We start from the raw sequence: 19,382 nt of genomic DNA, 5'->3' as shown, positions 1-19,382 counted from the left end.
GTGAATCTTTCAGTTTTGCTCTTTTTAAAGATTGCTTTGGCTTTTATTAGTGATTCCACTGAATTTCCACATGAATTTTACAATAAGCTTGTCAATTTCTGCAAAAAAGCCAAGTGGAATTTTGATGGAGTTTGTGTCGAATCTGTGGATTGTTTTGGGAAGTATTGCCATCAACTCTATTAAGTCTTTCTATCCATGAACATGGACTGTCTTTCCATTTATTTAGGTTTTCTTTAATTAAAAAAATTAAAAAAAAATGTTTTAATATTTATTTTAGAGAGAGAGACAGAGTGCTCAGTAGGGGTAGGGGCAGAGAGAGGGAGACACAGAATCCAAAACAGGCTCCAGGCTCTGAGCTGTCAGCACAGAGCCTGACGTGGGGCTCGAACTCACAAGCTGTGAGGTCATGACCTGAGCCAAAGCCAGATGCTTAACTGACTGAGCCACCCAGGCATCCCTATTTAGGTTTTCTTTAATTTCTTTAAAAGCTGTTTTGTAGCTTCCAGTATATACATCTAAATTTGTTCCTAAGTATTTTATTCTTTATGATGCTATTATAAATGGAGTTGTTTTCTTAATTTCATTTTTGTATTGCTCATTGCTAGGGTGTGGAAATACAATTGCTTTTTGCACATTGCTCTTGTATCCTGCCACGTTGCTAAACTTGTTTATTTGTTCTAATGGTTTTTTAGTGGATTCCCTTAGGATTTTTTATATAAAAGACTGTGTCATCTGCAAATAGAGATAGTTGTATTTTTGCCTTTTCAATTTGTGTGTTTTTGATTTCGGTTTCTTCCCTAATTACTCTGGCTAGCACTTCCAGTACAATGTTGAATAGAAGTGGCAAGGGTGGGCATCCTTGCCTAGTTTCTGATTTAGGAGGAGAGCATTTGATCTTCACCTTTGACTATGATGTTAACTGTGAATTTTTTATAGATGCCCTTTTTCAGGTTGAGGATACTCCCTTCTGTTCCTAGTTGTTGAGTGCTTTTGTCATGAAAGGGTGTTGAATTTTTGTAAATGCTTTCTTTGCATCTACTGAGTTGATTATCTGGTTTTGTCCTTTATTCTTCCTTTATTTGCGATGTTCCAAGTCTCCTTCTGGTATCCTTTCACCTCTGTCTGAAGGATGGCCTTTAGCAATTCTTTTTTTTTTTTTTTATTTTTTTATTTTTTAATGTTTATTTTTGAGAGACAGAGAGAGAGACAGAGAGAGAGAGAGGAGAGCATGCAAGAGTGAGAGAGAGAGTAGGGGAGGAGCATAGAGAGAGGGAGACGTAGAATCCAAAGCAGGCTCCAGGCTCTGAGCTGTCCACACAAGAGCCCAATGCGGGGCTCGAACTCATGAGCCATGAGATCATGACCTGAACCAAAGTGGGGCACTTAACCGACTGAGCCACCCAGGTACCCCTAGCAATTCTTTTAGAAGTGGTCTGCTGGGTCCAAGTTCTCTTAGTGTTCCCCTTTATTCCTGGGTCATACGTTGTTTTTCTCTTGTTACTTTAAAACTTTTTTTTCTTTCTCTTTGTTATCAGTCTTCAGTAATTTGATTATGTGTTTGTGCGAATATTTCCTTGGCTTTCCTGTTTGGATTCGTTCAGCTTCTCAAATCTATAAGTTTGTGTCTTTTCCCGAATTTGACAAGTTTTCAGCCGTTACTCCTTCAAATATTTTATCAGTGCACACATTTGTCTCCTTTCCATTTGGGCCTCCTACGACACACACATTAGACCTTTTATTATTGTACCACAAGTCCACGATGCTCTTAAATGTTTTTCCCTTCTCTGTTGCTCACATTGGATAGTTTCTGTTAATCTGTTTCCAAGTTCACTGACTCTTGCCTCTGTACCCTCAATTCTGCTATTGTGTTCATCACTGAGTTTTTTATTTCAGTTATTCTTATTTTCCAGCTCTAAAAAAAGATACTTTTTAAAAAAATTGTTTCTTAGGGTGTCTGGGTGGCTCAGTTGGTTAAGGTCTGAATTCGGCTCAGGTCATGATCTCACAGTTTAGGAGTTCAAACCCTGCACTGGGCTGTGTGCTGATGGTGTGGAGCTTGGGATTCTCTTGGGAATTCTCTTAGGATTCTCTCCCCTCCCCCCGCCTCTCTGCCCCTTCCGTGCTCATGCTGTCTCTATCTCTATCTCAAAATAAATTAAAAAATATTTAAAAAAAAACTTGGTTCTTTGCTGATGTTTTCTATTTTAGCTTTCAAGAGAACTCATGATTACTTACTTGGCATTTTGATAATGACTGCTTTAAATTTGTCAGGTAATTCCAACATCAGTGCCATCTTGTGATTGGCGTCTGTTCATTGTCTTTTCTCACGCACGTTGACTTTGCCTCTGGGTCTTGTTGAGTTTTATGAAGAATGTTGATACTTGTGTTGTAGCAGGTACTTGACCTGGTCAGGCGTAAGCTGCACGTTCTGCCTCCTTCTCTGGCCTGTGCTTCCAGGGTCGGCCCGCTTTCCACAGCCTTTGTGCTACTGTTCAGGCCCTCCCTGCATGGGGACCGCCTGACTGTCAGCCTGGGATCTGGTGTCGGTCTCTCCCCTGTGATCATTTGTCGGTATGCTCCTGGAGATCAGATCTACCCCTGCACGGGTGGGGGTGAGCCCAGACATTCAAAACAGATTCATGGGATCCCTTTCTCTAGTTTGTCACTCCCTGTCCTCTCTTTGATACTATCTGGTTCCTGGGGGAAAGGGCTCTCCTTTGCTGCCCCGCAGCCATAAAGCACCCACTTCTGTGACTGCGCCACACTGAATGGAGAGGAAGATTCCCCGCTCCCAGAGTATTGGCTTCTGCAGTTTTCTTTTAGTAAGCACCTTTGTTGCTGCGGCCACCAGTGCCATGATATTGCCTGGGGTCCGGGGTCACAGAGCAGAAGGAGAGAAAAGAGCCTGGAGATTTCCCCTACTCTCTCTGAGTGTTAGGGGTTTCCTTTTCCTTTTCTGGAGTTCTCTGTCTGTGCTGTTATGTTCCCTTCTGGGTTTGAGCTGGGCCGAGTGCAGGTCTAGAGAGACCAGAGGAGAGAACATGCTAGATCATCACCAGCCTCGATGGTCACCTAGGATTCTGGCATGCGTCCTTGACATGCCTGCTGATACTTGCCCTTCTGAGACTATAGACACCTGCCACATACATTCTGTCCTGCTCTGAGAGGTGAGTATTTAGTGGGAGAGGAAGCTGGTCCTTTCATCTGACCTGGAACTGGAACCCCTCCCTTCCTTTTTATCTTTAAAGATTTTTTCATTGTGGTAAAATGCACATAGCATAACATTTACCATTTTAACCATTAAAAAAATTTCCCAGCAAGCTCTGAAGGGTTCTATTTTGTTTTAAAAAAATATTTTTTATTGTGGTAAAATACACATAACGTAAAATTTACCGTCTGAACTACTTTTAAGTGTGCAATCAGCGTTAAGTACGTTTGCATTGTCGTGCAACCATAGCATGCTCTGTCTAGTTCCAGAACATTTTTATCACCCTAAAAGGGGATCCCGTGACCATTAAGCCATCACTCCCTGTTACCCACAGGCCCTGGTACCCGCTACTCTCCTGTCTTTATCTCATATAAATGGAGTCATATGGTATGTGGCCTTTTGTAATGACTTCTTCACTTAACACGATAGTTTCCAGGGCCATTCATGCTGGAACATGGATCAGTTCTTCATTCCTTTTTATGGAATAAAAAATAAAAACAAAATAATTCACGTTGGCATTGTTGAGAGCTGGGAGTTGGTGGGGGGCATGGGAGAAAGGAGATATGGAGATATGGGTATAAGATAATTAGGTTTGGTCAAACCCTGTAGGAATTTGAATTGGGAATATCAGCATGAGCTCTTAATGTATTTTAACTTAAAACCCGAGTGTGTGGTGTGGTGTGTGTGCGTGTGCGTGTGTGTGTGTGTGTGTGTGTGTGTGTGTGTTTCCTTGCTTTATCCTCTTAAAAGGACAAGAACAATGACAGTCCAGTTGTAACAAAGGCCTGGGGCAGGAAATGTACCAGTTGAGTCAGGAACACTTTGTTACACAAGAGAACAAGGCAGGCATCCAAGAATTTACAGTTACATCTGAAGGACTCAGCAGGCAGCTATCAATAGAAGCCCTCATTGGCCGGAGAGGGAACGTCGTGGGATGATGAACACATCGGAAGGATGATGACCGCAGTAGACTGAGGCCTGTGAACATTATTTCAAATCCATGGGTTCATAACAGTTTTAAAAAGTCATTTTGGTACCAAAAGCACAAACCAAGAGAAAAAGATAGATCAATTAGACTTCATTAAAACGAGCTACTCTGGTGCTCCAAAGGACATCAAGAAATTGAAGGTAATTGAAGATAATCCATAGAATGAAAGAGAATCTTTGTCAATCATATATCTGATAAGGGTCTGGTATTCAGAATCCATAAAGAGTTCTTACAACTCAATAATAATAAGACAGGGAAGCCAACAGAAAACTGGGCAGAGGAGCTGAATACATTTTTCCCAAAACCTCGATGAGATCCCACTTCATGTGCCGTGGGAGGGCTAGGATTTAAAACAAACAAACAGAAAGGAAAGTAACAAGCATCGGTGAGGATGAGGATGGGTTGGAGCCCTCCTCCGTTGCTGCTGGGAGTGGCAGACGGTCCTGCTGGTTCCTCTAAACCGTGCCTCACGGCCAGTGCTTCCACTGCCAGCTGCGGACCCCACGGGACTGGCCACGCGGAAACTTGTACGTGAACAGGAAGTATTACTTAATAGACAGAGAGTAGGAAAAAGCCCTGAAATTTCCACTAATCGGTGCGTGGATAAACAAGTAATAATAAAGAATAAACTACTACGTGGACGAACCTTGAAAACATGATGCTGAGTGAAGGAAGCCAGTCACAAAAGACTACATATGTAAGATTCCATTTATAGGAAGTGTCTAGAAGAGGCAAATGCATAGAAGCCAAAGGATATCAGTGGGTGCTAGGGGCTAGGGCTGGCGGGGGTGGGGGGGATGGGGTATGGGGAGTGACTGCTCATGGGGACTGGATTGCTTTTGGGGAGCGATGGTCATGTCCTGTGCTTACCTAGTGGTAAGGGCTGTGCAGCTCTGTGACTGTCATAGCAAGCCCTGAACTATGCACTTAAGAAGGGTGAATTCGTGGTGTGTGCGTTACATCTCAAATACAAATCACCAGCGCAGCTCAATGGAATGGAACACCTCTAGGAGAGGAGTGCCCCAGGCTGCCGGAGCGTGACCAGGGAGTGGGCAGGACACATAGGCTGGGACCGCCCAGTGGGCTCAGCACTACAGTCCCGGTCCTGACCCAGGCTGGCAGAGCCCAGAGCAGGGATCCCAATCTCTTCCCGGGCATTCGGGGGGCTACCAGAGTCAGGGCTGTGCCGAGGAGGGCACGGCAGGCAGGGTGGCCCAGCCCTGGCCACTGGTCAAGGCTCTGTGAGGTCCTGAGCGATAGTTGCTGTCATGTTTCTGTCTGGGCTGTCTCCTGTCTAGACAGCGTCCCAACCTCTGCCTCTGCTTTCATGCCGCCCTCAGGTATGTTACTCGGGCTCAGTGTCACTTGGCCAGATTGGGAGAATGGGTCAACAGGAGGTACTGACCGGGCCCAATCGCCCAGTTTTAGACTGAGAAGCTTCCAGAGCCACTGATCCTGTTGACGTGGCTACGTAGCCGGGAGCCAGGCTTGTAGGGAAGTGCCAGGCAGCTGTAGGCACGAGGCCTGGCACCCACGGAGAGGGAGCTGGGCTGTAAACGTAGCAGAGCACGTTCCTGTCCCCAAATCTACTCCCCAAGCCAGGGCTGCCTGGCTTGAAATGCTGCCAGGAACCGCACAGCCCTTCTACCACAGCCTGTGCCTTCCATGCCCACTTTAAGTGCAGATGCTTCTCGGAGGGCTTTATAGTGATGCCAGCTGAGCAAATCGTTTTGTGGCATCCCTCAGAATAGTGGGTCTGTGAGGGCAGCGGCAGGGAAGACCTAAAACGGAGAGGCGGGCCCTGGCTTTCTTTCTGATACCGCTGCTCACACCAGGCTGTCTGGAGCAGACCGGGCCTCTCAGCTTGTAAGTGTTTGGGTCCTGTGAGTCTCCTTCTTGAAGCCTTGAGCTCCTGGCCAGGTGGGTCCCTGCTGGGAATCCCAGCTGCCTTCAGGCCAGGGGGCTCTGTCAGCCATGAAGTCTGGCCACTTGTTCTTCCTGTGAGGAGAAGGGTCATCACAGGCCATTCCTGGCTGCAGAGGTCAGTCTGCAGGGAGAATAAGCCTCCGCCCGGGGGCACTCCTGAGGAACGGAGCGGCTTCAGTCCCTGCGGGCCGTGTTCTGCCTTCGGCAGGCCCTGCCGTGCTCCACACAGCCACCCGAGAAGCTGTGCTGTGGGCTGTGTGATGGGCACGTGCTCGTGTATCTTCCTTTCTTTTTTCAAAGGTGTATTTGTTTATGAGAGTGAGAGAGAAAGAGAGCAGGGGAGGGACAGAGAGAGGGGGAGACAGAGAGTCCCAAGCAGGCTCCTCACTCTCAGCATAGAGCCTGACACGGGGCTCGATGCCACGAACCGCAAGACCACGACCTGAACCAAAATCAAAAGTCCTGTGCTTAACCGCGCGAGCCCCCAGCCCCTGCCCCGGGGCCCTGCTCCCGTATATCTCTGCTGCGCTTCCCAGAGCCTGGTCCCGGGCATCATCGCCACCCGAGGCTGGGAGCACTCAATGATGGCAGCCCCTGAGGCTGTGGGCCCCAAGCCGCTCCAAAATGCTGCCGGCTCGGGCACAGGGAGTTGCTGGTGCGGGCCACTCCTTCCCACTAGCCCCAGCAGGGCAAGGTGTGGGGCAGGGGACCCCCCGGCACGTCTGGCCTAGTGAGTGGGTGCGCCCTTCCCTGCCCAGGGCCGGGCCTGCGCCCAGAAGCAGTTGCGCTTCATGAACCAGCTGCTGGACGGGGTCCAGAGCCTGACTGCCGGATGCTGCAGCCGCTCCAGGTAAAGGCTCAGGGCGGGCTCTCCACAGAATGGCCGGTAGGCACCTTGGAGCTCCATCTGGAGGTGGTAGGGCTGGGGGGCCCACTGGGCACCCAGGCCCACCACCACGTACGTCTCTAGCCGGGGTCTTACTCGCCGCTCTGGTGGTGGCAGCTGCACGCTGGCGCGTGGCGAGGTGTGAGCCTGGGAAGGGCGTCCCCGTGGGACGGTGCTAACAGCACAGTGCTCACGGTGCCGGGCTGTCGGTGTGAAGGTGCTCTGCAGGCCTTGGAGAAGACAGGCTGGCCTGCGGAGGAACGTGGGTGCCCGCGCCGTCCCTGCAGGCAGGCGGGCTCTCACAGGAATGGGGCTTGATCACGGCCACCAAAGCAGGGCAGGGCCTGGCGGAGACATCGTCTCCCGGCCTCTCTGCCTGGTCTCGTTTTGCCCCTGGGGTCTCCCCTGGGGGACTGAGGGCTTCCTCGGCCGGGGGCCTCCGCAGATCTGGAGGCTGTGCTGTGGCCAGTGACAGCGTGGCCTTGGGGGTGCCCCAGCAGCGTGAAGGAACACTTAGAGGACACCAGAGAGAAGAACGAGGTGCTTCTGGGGGAGCTCTTCTCCAGCCCCCACCTGCAGACGCTCCTGAGCCCCGAGTGTGAGCCATGGTCCCTGGACATTCAGCCCTTCCTTAGGCAGCAGAGCGGTGCCTGGCAGAGGTACGTGTCCCACTTGGTCCCGTCACCCGGGACACACCCTTCCCCGTGTGGCAGGTGCTCCGATGACTGCGATGGCACCCAGCTGGGCACGTCCTCTTTCCTCTCCCTGCAGGGCCAGCCCCTGCGTTGAGTCGGAGGACGTGAGCGTGGTGGAGCTGGGCAGGCAGCTGCAGGAGAGCGCCGCCAAACTGCAGGCGCTCAGGGTGGAGGTGAGGGGTGCCGGCTCCCGGGGGCCGCGGGGCTTGGGACTGAGGGCCCGACTGCAAGGGCCCCCCTTTGTGTCCAGGGCAAGGCACGTTACTTCCCCCGCCTCAGGGGCCCCACCTTTACAGCGAATGTGTTGTGAGGGTTAAGTGAGGTGGTGTGTGCGCAGGGCTCCGTGGCTTCTAGAATGTTGTGGGTGCTCAGCCCATGTGAAGGGGAGAGGCAGGCAGACTCTGGGCAGATGTGGAGAGGCTTTCGGAAGAATGGAAGATATCGGCCTCACGGAGGCTGTGCACCGGGTCCTGAGGTCTGGCCTTTCACGGGCTCTCTTGCACATGGCCTTCCCACCAGCCCTTGGCCTGTCCTCTTCTTCCTGGGGAGGAGACTGAGGCCCACACAGGCAGCAGCGGCTGCGCTGAGGCTGGAAGCTGGGCGGCTTTGCGCAAAACCAAGTTGTTCTCTGCCTCCGGCCTTGTGTATCTGACGCGGGGAGGAGACTTGGTGCCCCAGGGGCAGGCAGGGCCTCGAGGACCCCTCTACCTCTGGCTTTGCTGTGCTTTGAGCAGCACAAGCAAGGGGGCGCTGTGAGCGGGGCCGACACCAGCACCCTGGACCAGAAGCTGCGCCTGGTCATCTCTGACTTCCACCAGCTTGTTGTGGCTTTCCTCCAAGTCTACGACGACGAGCTGGGTGAGTGCTGCCGGCGCCCGGGCCCCTACCTCCACCCGTGTGGCCCCATCGTCCAGGCCGTGCACCAGACCCTGACTTCGTGCAACCAAGTAAGAATCACCCTTTCCTGCCCCGCTCCCCCCCTCCCTTCCGGCTGCCTCCGCAGCCCCCAGCCGCACACACGAGGGCAGGGGCCTGGGCCGGGCTTGGCATGACTGGGCTCTGGCCCTCAGCCTGGGGCTTGGACAGGTTGGGGAGGGCGCTTCTCCTGGTGCCGTGGAAGGGGTTGGGCCGACGTGGATGTTCCCTGAGAATCCTACCGCATTTCAGGGGGCTGTTAGGTGAGCCGAGACCCTGGGGCCAGAAGAGGTTTGTGTACTGCCTGTGCTGGGTCCTAGTGGACCATATGGGACCCTTAGCCCAGCCTCTAGCTTTTTTGTCCCTGTATTGGGGTCACTCTGTCTTCGTGATATACCCAAATGTATCGTGGCCAGTTCGTTCTTGTGTATGACCAGGAACTATGCCAGCCAGCCAGCCAGACGGCCAGACGTTTGCCTGTCTGTGCTCTTGACCCAGCTCACACAGATGGGAAAAAGTGGTCTCACGCTGCTCAGCTGACTACATAAATATTTACCTCCTCATTTGTTGTGTCACATTTCAGATCCCTAGAGTCCAGCCTAAAACACTGGGTTGGTTGTGATTGTGAGTGCAGTTGCCACACGTGGAACTCTGACATTGGCTCAGGGCTTCCATGGCATTTATCTTGGTTTTTCGCCATTTTAGCTTAAGTGCTGCCGAAGCGAGCACCGTGTCGGTTTAACACAAAGACTCCTAGGCTTTCCAAACCTCCGTCCGGCCTGTCCTCCACAGTTCTGCCGACAGGGTCCCGTGGGGTACAGGCCTTTCCCGCTGGAGAGGCCCTTCTGTTATCTTGGGACATGGGTTTTCCCATCGTGCCCTGGCTTTGCTGGGCCACTAGTGTGGGATGGGACACGTAATAGCGCGGCATCCCCTCTGGGCCCAGAAGAAAGGAGTGAGGACGGAGAACTCTGATTGGTGACTGTCCAGCTGCCCTTGGGGGAAGCAGGGGATGGCTTCTGCAGGTGGGCTCAGCGGCATTTGATGCCTCTGTGCCCCTCCCCCTCCCTCACAGCTGCTGAGAGCGGTCACGCAGGTCACCGACACCTCGGCAGAAGCCGTGCAGATGGCGAAGCAGCAGCAGGACGAGCGCATCTGTTGGGGCGGCAGCAATTCTCTCACGAGTCTAGGTATGTGGTCGCCCGCCTCGTGTGTGGCCCTTTCTTGCTCGACCAGCATTTGGGGAGTAGCTGGGGACTGCCCCTTGCTTGCTGCTTCTTCGGATGCATGAGGTTTTCCCTCCTTTGAAAAAAAAATGCTTTCTATGGATATAAAATAAAAAAAATTAATTGTGGGAAATTGGGATAACCCAGAGATGTGTGGAGGTATGGTAAAAACAGTTTGTTGGGGCACCTGGGTGGCTCACGCGGTTGTGTCCGGCTTCGGCTCAGGTCACGATCTCACGATTCGTGAGTTCAAGCCCCGTATTGGGCTCACTGCTGTCAGCCTGTCAGTGCAGAGCCTGCTTCAGATCCTCTATTCCCCTCTCTCTGCCCCTTCCCCGCTTGTGCTCCCCTCCCCCCTCAAAAAAAAAACCCCAAACAAACAAAAAACAAAAAAAACAGTTTATGACCTGATGACCCAGAGATGATTGATGCTAGTATTTTGGTCTGTTTATCTCTATTCTTTTTCCTCTCATCATTTTTTACTTTTTTGTGTAAGTAATCACAGCACATATACAGTTCTACTTTATTTATTTATGTATTTATGTATTTATTTATTTATTTTAACGTTTATTCATTTTTGAGAGACAGAGAGACACAGAGGGTGAATGGGGGAGGGACACAGAGAGAAAGGGAGACACAGGATCTGAAGCAGGCCCCAGGCTCTGAGCTGTCAGCACAGAGCCCGACGCGGGGCTCGAACTCACGAACTGCAAGATCATAACCTGAACTGAACTCGGACGCTTACCCAACTCAGCCACCCAGGCGCCCCACATATAAACTTTTATATTATGTTCTTTCCCTGAGACCATTTTATAAAGCATTTTCCTGGGATGCCTGGCTGGCTCAGTGACTAGAGCACACAAGTCTCGACCTTGGGGTTGTGAGTTCAAGCCCCACAGTGGGCATAGAGCTTACTTAAAAAAAAAAAAAAAAAAAAAAAAAAAAAAGCATCATTGGAGTGCCTGGGTGGCTCAGTCGGTTAAGTGTCCAACTTCGGCTCAGGTCATGATCTCACGGTTCATGGGTTTGAGCCCCGCGTCGGGCTCTGTGCTGACAGCTTGGAACCTGGAGCCTACTTCAGATTCTGTGTCTCCGTCTCTCTCTGCCCCTCCTCCACTCAAGCTCTGTCTCTCTCTCAAAAATAAATAAACATTAAAAGCAATTAAAAAACACATTAAAAATGTTATAAACATTTTCCCATGTTCTCGAAGTAACATTTTTTAAAGTTTATTATTTTGAGAGAGACAGAGAGAGTGCGCTCATGAGCCAGGGAGGGGCAGAGAGAGAGGGAGAGAGAGAATCCCAAGCAGGCTCTGCACCGTCAGCACAGAGCCTGATGTGGGGCTTGAACTCACAAACCATGAGATGATGATCTGAGCCAAAATCAAGAGCCGGACACTTAACTGACTGAGCCACCCAGGCACCCCTTGAAGTAATATAATATCTTTAATTGTGAAACGCTATTCTATCCATGTATTTGTTGTAATTTGCTTAACATTTTATATTATTGAGCCTGTAGGTCATTTTCAGCTTTTTACTATTATATATAATATAATATAATATAATATAATATAATATAATATAATGTGGATGAGCCCCTGGCAGAGGGCGAGCATCTGCAGCAGGGGCAGGGGCGGTCTAGTTCACGCGCGGTTCATCCATCCTGCTCCCCAGTTTTCACTCATGTGCTCCATGTCCCTCCCCCCGGCAGTCTGCTCGGGAGATGCAGTGTTCCCATGTTAGATTGTGTCCTTAGGATGCGGTTCTTGGCGTCACGGCAGCGAGGCCCGTCTCCGTTGCTGAGGCCACGCGGTACCCGTCTTCCTGCGTCCTCATCAGTGCCAGATCGGGCCCTTCTGGCATTTCTGTTATTGGATGGGCCAAAAGTGTGTCTGCATTTAGTTTCAGTTAAAGTTTCGGCCGAGTACACTTATTGTTTTATTATGGAAATGTGCATTCAGAAAAGGTCTTTTTTTTTTTTTTTTTTTTTTTTAAATACAAAACACAGTGTTTAGGGAGGAACCTGAACTCATAGGGATGGAAATACGAAATAGTCGCACCCCCCACCCCTGCCGGGCTCAGGTGCCGCCCTGTCCCAGGTCGTGTGTCTCCTCTTGTCTACGGCTAACTGCCATCCTGACTCTGATGATTACGTCTCCGTGAGACGCACCTACCACGTCGGTCTCTGTAATTGGTTCATTTTCATCGCCATGGAGCTGAGGGTGGCAGGCTTGGTCTGTAGAGAGTCAGATTGTTTTTTTTTTATTTTTTTTGTTTCAACGTTTATTTATTTTTGGGACAGAGAGAGACAGAGCATGAACGGGGGAGGGGCAGAGAGAGAGGGAGACACAGAATCGGAAACAGGCTCCAGGCTCTGAGCCATCAGCCCAGAGCCTGACGCGGGGCTCGAACTCACGGACCGCGAGATCGTGACCTGGCTGAAGTCGGACGCTTAACCGACTGCGCCACCCAGGCGCCCCTGTAGAGAGTCAGATTGTACGGTTAGGCTGTGTGGGCCACAGTCTGTGTCCGGGCCTTCGTGGCCTGTGATGTGAGACCAGCTGCTGATCTCATGGAGACCCTTTTATAGCCCCTCTTCTCCTCCCGGTCTCAGGATCATCCTGGTCTTTGGCTTGGAACACTTTCGTTATCATCTGTCTTGGTGTGAACTGCTTTGGCTTTATCCCCTTTGGAGCTCTTTGAGCTTCTTGGACGTGTAGCTTCATTTTTCATCAACACTCAGCCGGATAGTTCACGACGTTTCCTTCTCCTTCACTTCCTGCTTGCTCCGAGCCTCGAGGTCAGCCCGAGGTGATTGCTCGGGTCCTTGTCGGGTCTCTCCTGGGTACGTGCACAGCCGTGGGCACACATGCGGCCCTGCCAGGACTGTCGGAAGTCCTCGCTCCTCAGCCTCCCCTCCCAGGCTCCAGCTCTTAGCCACTGCCTCAGGCGGTAGTGGTGGACGCATTCGCCTATAAATGTGTCCCCCTCCCCCCCCCCCAGCACAGCCCCAAGGAATGGCGCTAGGTCACAGATCTTCTGAGTCATCCCTTTGCACGGACTCTACAGCCAGCCCTCTCCTCAGGCAGCCGGCATTGGCCTTGGCATGAATACTTGCCACGTGTATACCGGCCACTCAAAGGTCTCTCTTCTTCCTGACTGACTCCCACAAAATCGTCCATGTGAAAAGCTGTCGTAACGTTCCTCCTGGTCACCACTGTCACTGTGACTTCCCCCCTGCACTGTGTTTAACTGCTGTTAATAAAATGCTTCTGAACCGTGCTGTCATTAATAGAACAGCGGTCATTACCGCCCTTTGCCGTGTGCCGTCTCGCCTGACTGCAGGACTGCTGGGTGCGCAGGACTGCCTGCTCGCCCTGGAGAGCCTGGCGTCCTGTAGGTCTGGACAGTAGTGAGGGAAAGCTCTGCGCCCGGGGTGCAGGGCCGGGGCTCGGCTCTCATCGCTGCAGCTCCTACGTTTTGTTCGACCTGAGTCCTTAGGCTGCAGACGCACCCCAGAGAAGCGGTCAATGCCACCTCCGTGCCAGGGCCAGTCGGAACGGCCTTCCCGCCTTCCCTGTTCCCATCTGACAAACTGAGGGCCTCGGCCTCCGTGACCTCTTCAGGCTCCGCGGCGGGGGAAGGTCCGTGTGTCTGCGCCACCTCCCTTCCCAGTATAAGAAACCCAAAGCGAGGGGCTGGAGTGCCTGCCGGGCCTGTGTCCCGAGCTGTGCCCTTGCGTGCGCGGAGCGGGCTTTGGTGACGTGGGGCGGGCAGCCCACCCCATTGTCATTCACTAGTCACCGTGTCGACCGGGTGGACCCGAAGCCCCCTTTGCCTCGGTGCCGAGAGCAGCGGAGGGGAGCTGACAGCACCGGCGTGGAGGGGTGGATGGTAGCAGTTGGTCGCATGTGGCGGATGGAGAAAGCCACAGCCCAAGGGAGAAGGGGGAGCCTGTCTGCCGGAGCTGCCGCTGGCCCAGGGCCCTGCGGCCAGCGGCCCCGGGGAGGGGCAGTGGTGGGCGGGCCGGAAGGGGAGAGAGCCGGCAAAGAGCGGCAAAGCAGGCCAGTGAGGCAGGTCGGTGCTGCCAGTGAGGCCTTAGCCTGCTGTCACGTAAAGAAAATGATTGACGTGAACGGCAGCCCTGGCCCCCGGTGTGGCCGGCAGCGCAGGAGAAGCCCGCCTTTGTCTGGCCCGAGGGGCCCATGGCAGGAAGGCCACTTCCGTTGCCTTGCGCCCCGTGGGGCTCCTGCTGGGGAGCACGAGTGTCTCCCCCAGAGTGGAGCGGGGGCGGCCCCCTCTCCCCAGCCTGGACCAACGCCAGAGAAGAGAGAAGAGAGATCTGGACCAGCAGGGCTCGTGGGTCTTGGAGAGAAGAGAACTTTGCAGCAAACCCTAACCTAGAAAACTAGGAAACACCAACAAAGAGAAAAACAAGCACACACTCTTGGAAGTTAAAAGTGTTGAAAAACATCACGGGAAAGAGCTCTGTGGGGGGTGGGGCAGCAGGAGCAGCAACAAATCTGTGAGAATAGAGAGAAAAGAGACAGGGAAACAAAGTGACAGCGAGCATAAGCAATCTCAGCGGGCCCGTGGCCAGCAGGCCCTCCAGAGAAGGCGAGGAAGGAGAATAGAGGGCGGGGACCGGTGAGCGCAGAGCTGACGGGGTGTCTCTGGATTCCAAGCACACCGCGGACAGAACTGAAAATACGCACCCCTAGGTCCAGTGCCGGGGTCCAGGCTTGCGGACACAAAGCCGGCGGCCTCCAGAAGCTAATGCCTTGCACGTTCGGAGGGCAGGGGGCTTCTGGCCTAAACCCAGAGCCCAGACAGCTCTGAGCCACGCGAGCCCAGGACAAAGGGGAGGGGTGCGGACTGATGGAGCACCCGTGGTTGAGGCGGCCCACGGAGGGCGGAGTGGAGCTGGAGTGGGGCTCGAGGTGGGGATGGCCTGAGGATTCGGGAGAGGCAGGTTACACCCAGAGGGACCTAGGAAAAGCCCATCGGTGGAGAAGTGTGATCAGGGCGGTAAACTGCACCCAGTGGGGGCGCTGGTGACAAGTGGGGAGGGCCGTGGGGGCCCGTGATGCCTGAGCCTCAGGGTCCCCCTCCAGACAGGCAGGACCAAATGTCAGTGAGAGACCTTGCCAAGTGGGAGGGCAGAGGGCCAGCCAGGAGACGGAAGAAGGAGTAGGTGTCTATTTAAGTTAAGGCAGAGCCCAGAGTGGTGCCCCGAGCCCCCAGGGTGGGGGAGGGGTGTGAGTGAAAGTCCCTGTATGTCATGCCCAGGGGTCACTGTCTGAAACTGGTACCTCAGGAGGCAGTTGCGAATTATGGTGGCATCCCCTTTCCCTGAGAGCCGGCTAGCAGGCCGTGGCCGTCGCCTGCAGGCTGGAGGGCAGCTAAGGCGCGTGGCATTTGCGTTGCTTGCGTGCGTAGCTTGCTGTTCTGACCGAGATCGAACACACTGGCAGAATCAGAAGAAGCCCCAGCTCCTGGGCTCTGGAGCGACGGTGGGGACGGGCACGGATGCGGCCCAGTGAGTGGAACCTGGCCTGGGGCTCGGCCTGGCACCCACAGGGGCAGCTCCTGGCCCGGCGGTGTCTGGGGGCACGCTGGGAGCCAGGCGCCCGGGCTGCAAGCCCTTTGAGCGCCAGGCGCAGGCGGGCCCGGGGCCGGAGGAGAACCAGCGAACCACAGTGTGGGCCTGGCTGGAGGGGAGGGGGGTGCGGAGTGGCCTCTTCTGGGCCGGGAAGCACTAGGGCTCACTGTGCTGTTTGTATTTTGTTTTCTGTCTGCAGCCACCAAAATGGAAGAACTAACTGAGAAATACAAGATCTTCAATGACAGTCTGAAAGACATGGAGTAGTCTGGGGACTGGAAGCTCTGCCCTGAGGAGCCAGGGCTGGGCCGCAGGGGCAGGGGGCGGAGGGGGGGGGTGGGGCGCAGGGCCAGCCCTGAGGCAGGAGAGGCAGTTACAGCCGCCGCATGCTCTGCGGGAGCAGCCCCATCAGCCCCATTGGCGGCTTGGGCCAGAAGGAGGGAGAGGGCAGACTTGAGCTGGACAGAAAGGAAAGCTCGGGTTCCAAGAAGCCGCCTCCTGACTGCCTCCTCCCCTCTGCCGTCTGGCTGGGGCTGAGGGGGCCGTGGCTCCCCCACTGCTCAGTCTGCCCCTCTCCCCGTGGTGGTGTCCCAGATCCCGGGCTCTGGGCTTCCTGCTGTCCCAGGCGGCCTTGGCACTGCTTCTGCTCCTGCCCCTGCCTGGTGAAACCCGGGGACACCAAGCCTCAGATGTCTCCGCCTCGCCGTGGGACCTGACCGCCCCACTGCCGTCTGCACTGTGACTGGCCTTGGGGTCCCACGTGAGGACTCCCTGCAGACCCCGGGCCCAGCCACCGACACCCGGCACCCAGCGCATCTGGAATTGAGTGGGCGGGCACGTGTTTCCTCCTCCCTCCCCAGGGCTCCCTGCAGCCGCCTGGGAAATTCTTGCCAGTGGCCTGACTGGTTGTCCGGGAAGCTGCTCTCTGGGCTTCCCAGGGTGACCCAGTATCTCCCTGAGCAGTGCGCCTGTCGTGGCCACCTCCCTCCCTCCGAGCATGGGAACAGGCACCACTGGCGGGGCCTCTGCCTCCCTCAGCCCGGCGGCGGGCCGGAAGGGGCTTGTGGAGGGGCCTCCCTCTAAACACTTGGTCCACCGCACAGGCCTGCCCTGGCTGCGAGCCTCCCCTGCTCCTGCGCCCGCTCCTCCCCGACTTCCCTGCGGCTGCTCCAGACGGGAAGGCTGCTGAGGGAGGGAGGGGGACGGGCGGGCCCAGGGTCACCATTGTCCAGCTGCTCCAGCAGCTTCACGGTCCAAGGGACCCACGAAGGCCTGTGGCAGGCAGGCCACAGCCAGCATCTTTGTTGCCTCCTCGTGCCCCTGGTGGGAGGCTGGGCCCGCGGGCACCCACCAACCAAGGGCTGGCATAGCTTGCTCTGGAACGAGGTACTCGGGACGGTGCCACCCACTTTCTGGCCACGGAGGGCCTTCTTACTTTCTACCTGTCTTGAATGTGCCTTTTGCCCTTGACTGAGCCAGGTGGGCCGGGAGGGCCCCAGGGCCTGGGCCGGGAGGGGCTGGGCTTCACTTCTCCTCCCATGGTCCTGGGGCTGGGGTCGCTGCCGAGGCCGCCTCATACCCCCACCTCTCGCGTTGCCCGTCCTTCATCACTCGGTGGAGCCACATTGGGTCCCATCCTGAATGCGCCCTTCCCTTTACTGGCCAAGCATGGCTTGTGCAAGCACCTCTTTGCTGCTCCTAGGCCCCCTTTAGCCTCACGAGGGGCTGCTGGGTCCCCTGTGACCCAGGTGGAGTGGTGCCCTGGAGGGGAAGGCTTGCCACCTTGGTGGGAGGGGTCTCGGCTCGGCTGCCGTGTCCTGGCCCTGCTCAGACTCGCGTTTCCTCCTCGTGCCTGTGATGACACGTTCTTCCAGCTTGTGGGGAGCCTTGCGTGTGGCCCGGGAGCCTGCTTTCCAATCTGTAAACATGGGGCGTATGTCTCAGCAGCTGTGAGTGAGCGAGGGGGTGGCAAGCCGGCCGCACAGGTCCTGCGGCCTTAGGCCTCCTCGTTGCCCAACAGGCGGCTGGGGGCGGGCCGTGGCCACTGATTAAAGGCCGCCTGGAGCAGCCTGTGTGGAGACAGGTGCCCAGCAGCCCAAGAAGCCGGCCAGCAGCTGCCCCAGGTAAGCCGGCCAGCAGGGTTGGTGAGGACAGCTGCCGGGAGCCCAGACGCAGGTGACCAGGTTGGGGAAGGCACCTGTGTGCAAGGGAGAAGGCCAGAGGAGGCCAAACCAGGGAGGCTTGGCTGCCTGCTTCCCGACAGCTGACCCTAGGGTTGCAGGTGCAGGGTGCTCTGCCTGAGGCTCCTTGCTAAGGTGTCTCAGTGAAGATGCCATCCTGGGCTAGCACCTCCCGGGTCCCTGATGACGTGGACGTGGCTCACTTTGTGTCTCCTGTACCTGGAGGCAGGCAGCAGAGGCCTCTGGGCCGGGATCCGGGCACATCAGGCCTGCCTTTTGCCGTTGACTGGCTGGCGGTGGTCATGATGGCCAGGGAGGGACTGGGGCACAGAATGGAGAGGGTGGCGAGGCCTTAGGAGGCCTCACCGCCGACAAAGGGGTTGGAGCGTTGGCCACGGTGTCGGCTGTGTGTGGCTGGGCCCAGCCATCCCCATCACTTCGGCCTTCAGGTTTTATGCCTTTTGCTCTGGCAGCTTTAGGCTTTGCTGTCCCCGTGAGCACATCACCATGTCCGAGGTGCCCCGGGCTGAGACTTTCGTCTTCCTGGACCTGGAAGCCACTGGGCTCCCCAGTATAGATCCCGAAGTGGCCGAGATATCGCTGTTCGCGGTGCACCGCTCCTCCCTGGAGAACCCAGACCGAGATGAGTCTGGTGTCCCCGTGCTGCCCCGGATCCTGGACAAACTCACGCTGTGCATGAGCCCAGAGCGTCCTTTCACCGCTAAGGCCAGCGAGATCACTGGCTTGAGCAGTGACAGCCTGGCCCGGTGCCGGAAGGCCGGCTTTGACAGCTCCGTCGTGCGGACTCTACAGGCCTTCCTGAGCCGCCAGGAGGGCCCCGTCTGCCTCGTGGCCCATAACGGCTTCGATTACGACTTCCCCCTGCTGTGCACAGAGCTGCGGCGCCTGGGCGCCCACCTGCCCCCGGACACCATCTGCCTGGATACACTGCCTGCGCTTCGGGGCCTGGACCGCGCCCACAGCCATGGCACCCGGGCCCAGGGCTTTAAGGGTTACAGCCTGGGCAGCCTCTTCCGCCGCTACTTCCACGCCGAGCCGAGTGCCGCCCACTCAGCCGAGGGCGACGTACATACCCTGCTCATGGTCTTCCTGCACCGCGCCGCTGAGCTGCTCGGCTGGGCAGACGAGCAGGCCCGCAGCTGGGCCCGCATCGAGCCCATGTATGAGCCACCCGATCGTCCGAGCGTTGAAGCCTGAATGCCGGGGGCTCGGTGACGCCACTGCCCAGGGGCGTGAGGCCCGCCCCCAGCACCATGGGCAGCGCCAGCTCTGACCATTCAGTCGGGCCCTGGGGCCCGGAGCCGGCAGCGGACCGGTGTCCCACTGTCCCTCTCCCCATCCTCTGAGCTGGCTGTCCCTGGGCCTGCGCGCCTGCTGGGCTTTCTCCCTGCCCGGGCCTGCCCAGCCTTGTAGCCCCAGAGCTCCCTGCTGGCCACCCCTCACCTGGCCTCTCAATAAACATGGACAAGTACTCAGCAGTTGAACCTCCAGTTTCCCTCTCCAGCCTGCCCAGAGGGAGCAGGCAGGGAGCCGGGCCGGGGGCCGGAGCAGAGCCCCCTGGGGCCGCCTCCTTGTGGCCTTTCCTTGAACCCGGTGGGTGACTGACAGGTGGGGGCCGTGGACCCTGGCTGGTCTGCTGCTGCCTGGCCTATCGTCCCCTCCCTGCATTGTCACCCCGGAGGCCCAAGAAATGAGTGCACGGGGCCTCAGGAACATGTGCCTTGGTCCCGAGTCT

At 55.6% G+C, this 19,382-nt stretch overlaps 2 protein-coding genes across 4 annotated transcripts in view; both read left to right on the top strand.

The window, feature by feature from the left end:
- The window catches only part of HAUS7 (HAUS augmin like complex subunit 7), a 29,342-nt gene extending 10,217 nt beyond the window's left edge, over positions 1 to 19,125 (top strand). For 2 of the 3 annotated variants that reach the window (XM_045473199.1, XM_045473201.1), the window contains 6 exons: positions 6,881 to 6,972; positions 7,506 to 7,667; positions 7,780 to 7,876; positions 8,438 to 8,650; positions 9,694 to 9,808; positions 15,646 to 19,125. In XM_045473199.1, the coding sequence (XP_045329155.1) occupies positions 6,881 to 6,972; positions 7,506 to 7,667; positions 7,780 to 7,876; positions 8,438 to 8,650; positions 9,694 to 9,808; positions 15,646 to 15,713 (747 nt within the window). In that variant the 3' untranslated portion in view covers positions 15,714 to 19,125. The remainder of the gene's footprint in view (positions 1 to 6,880; positions 6,973 to 7,505; positions 7,668 to 7,779; positions 7,877 to 8,437; positions 8,651 to 9,693; positions 9,809 to 15,645) is intronic. The other variant, XM_045473200.1, reaches the window with a different exon arrangement.
- On the top strand, positions 18,134 to 19,125 carry TREX2 (three prime repair exonuclease 2). The gene has a single exon (XM_045473219.1). It carries the CDS (start codon positions 18,134 to 18,136, stop codon positions 18,842 to 18,844), a length of 711 nt encoding a protein of 236 aa, XP_045329175.1. The 3' UTR covers positions 18,845 to 19,125.
- Positions 19,126 to 19,382: the final 257 nt, after the last annotated feature.

Source organism: Leopardus geoffroyi, chromosome X (genome assembly GCF_018350155.1).
Source record: "Leopardus geoffroyi isolate Oge1 chromosome X, O.geoffroyi_Oge1_pat1.0, whole genome shotgun sequence".
Lineage (NCBI taxonomy): Eukaryota > Metazoa > Chordata > Mammalia > Carnivora > Felidae > Leopardus > Leopardus geoffroyi.
Note: the sequence above shows the minus strand (reverse complement) of the source record. Positions and strands in the feature narration are given on the sequence as shown.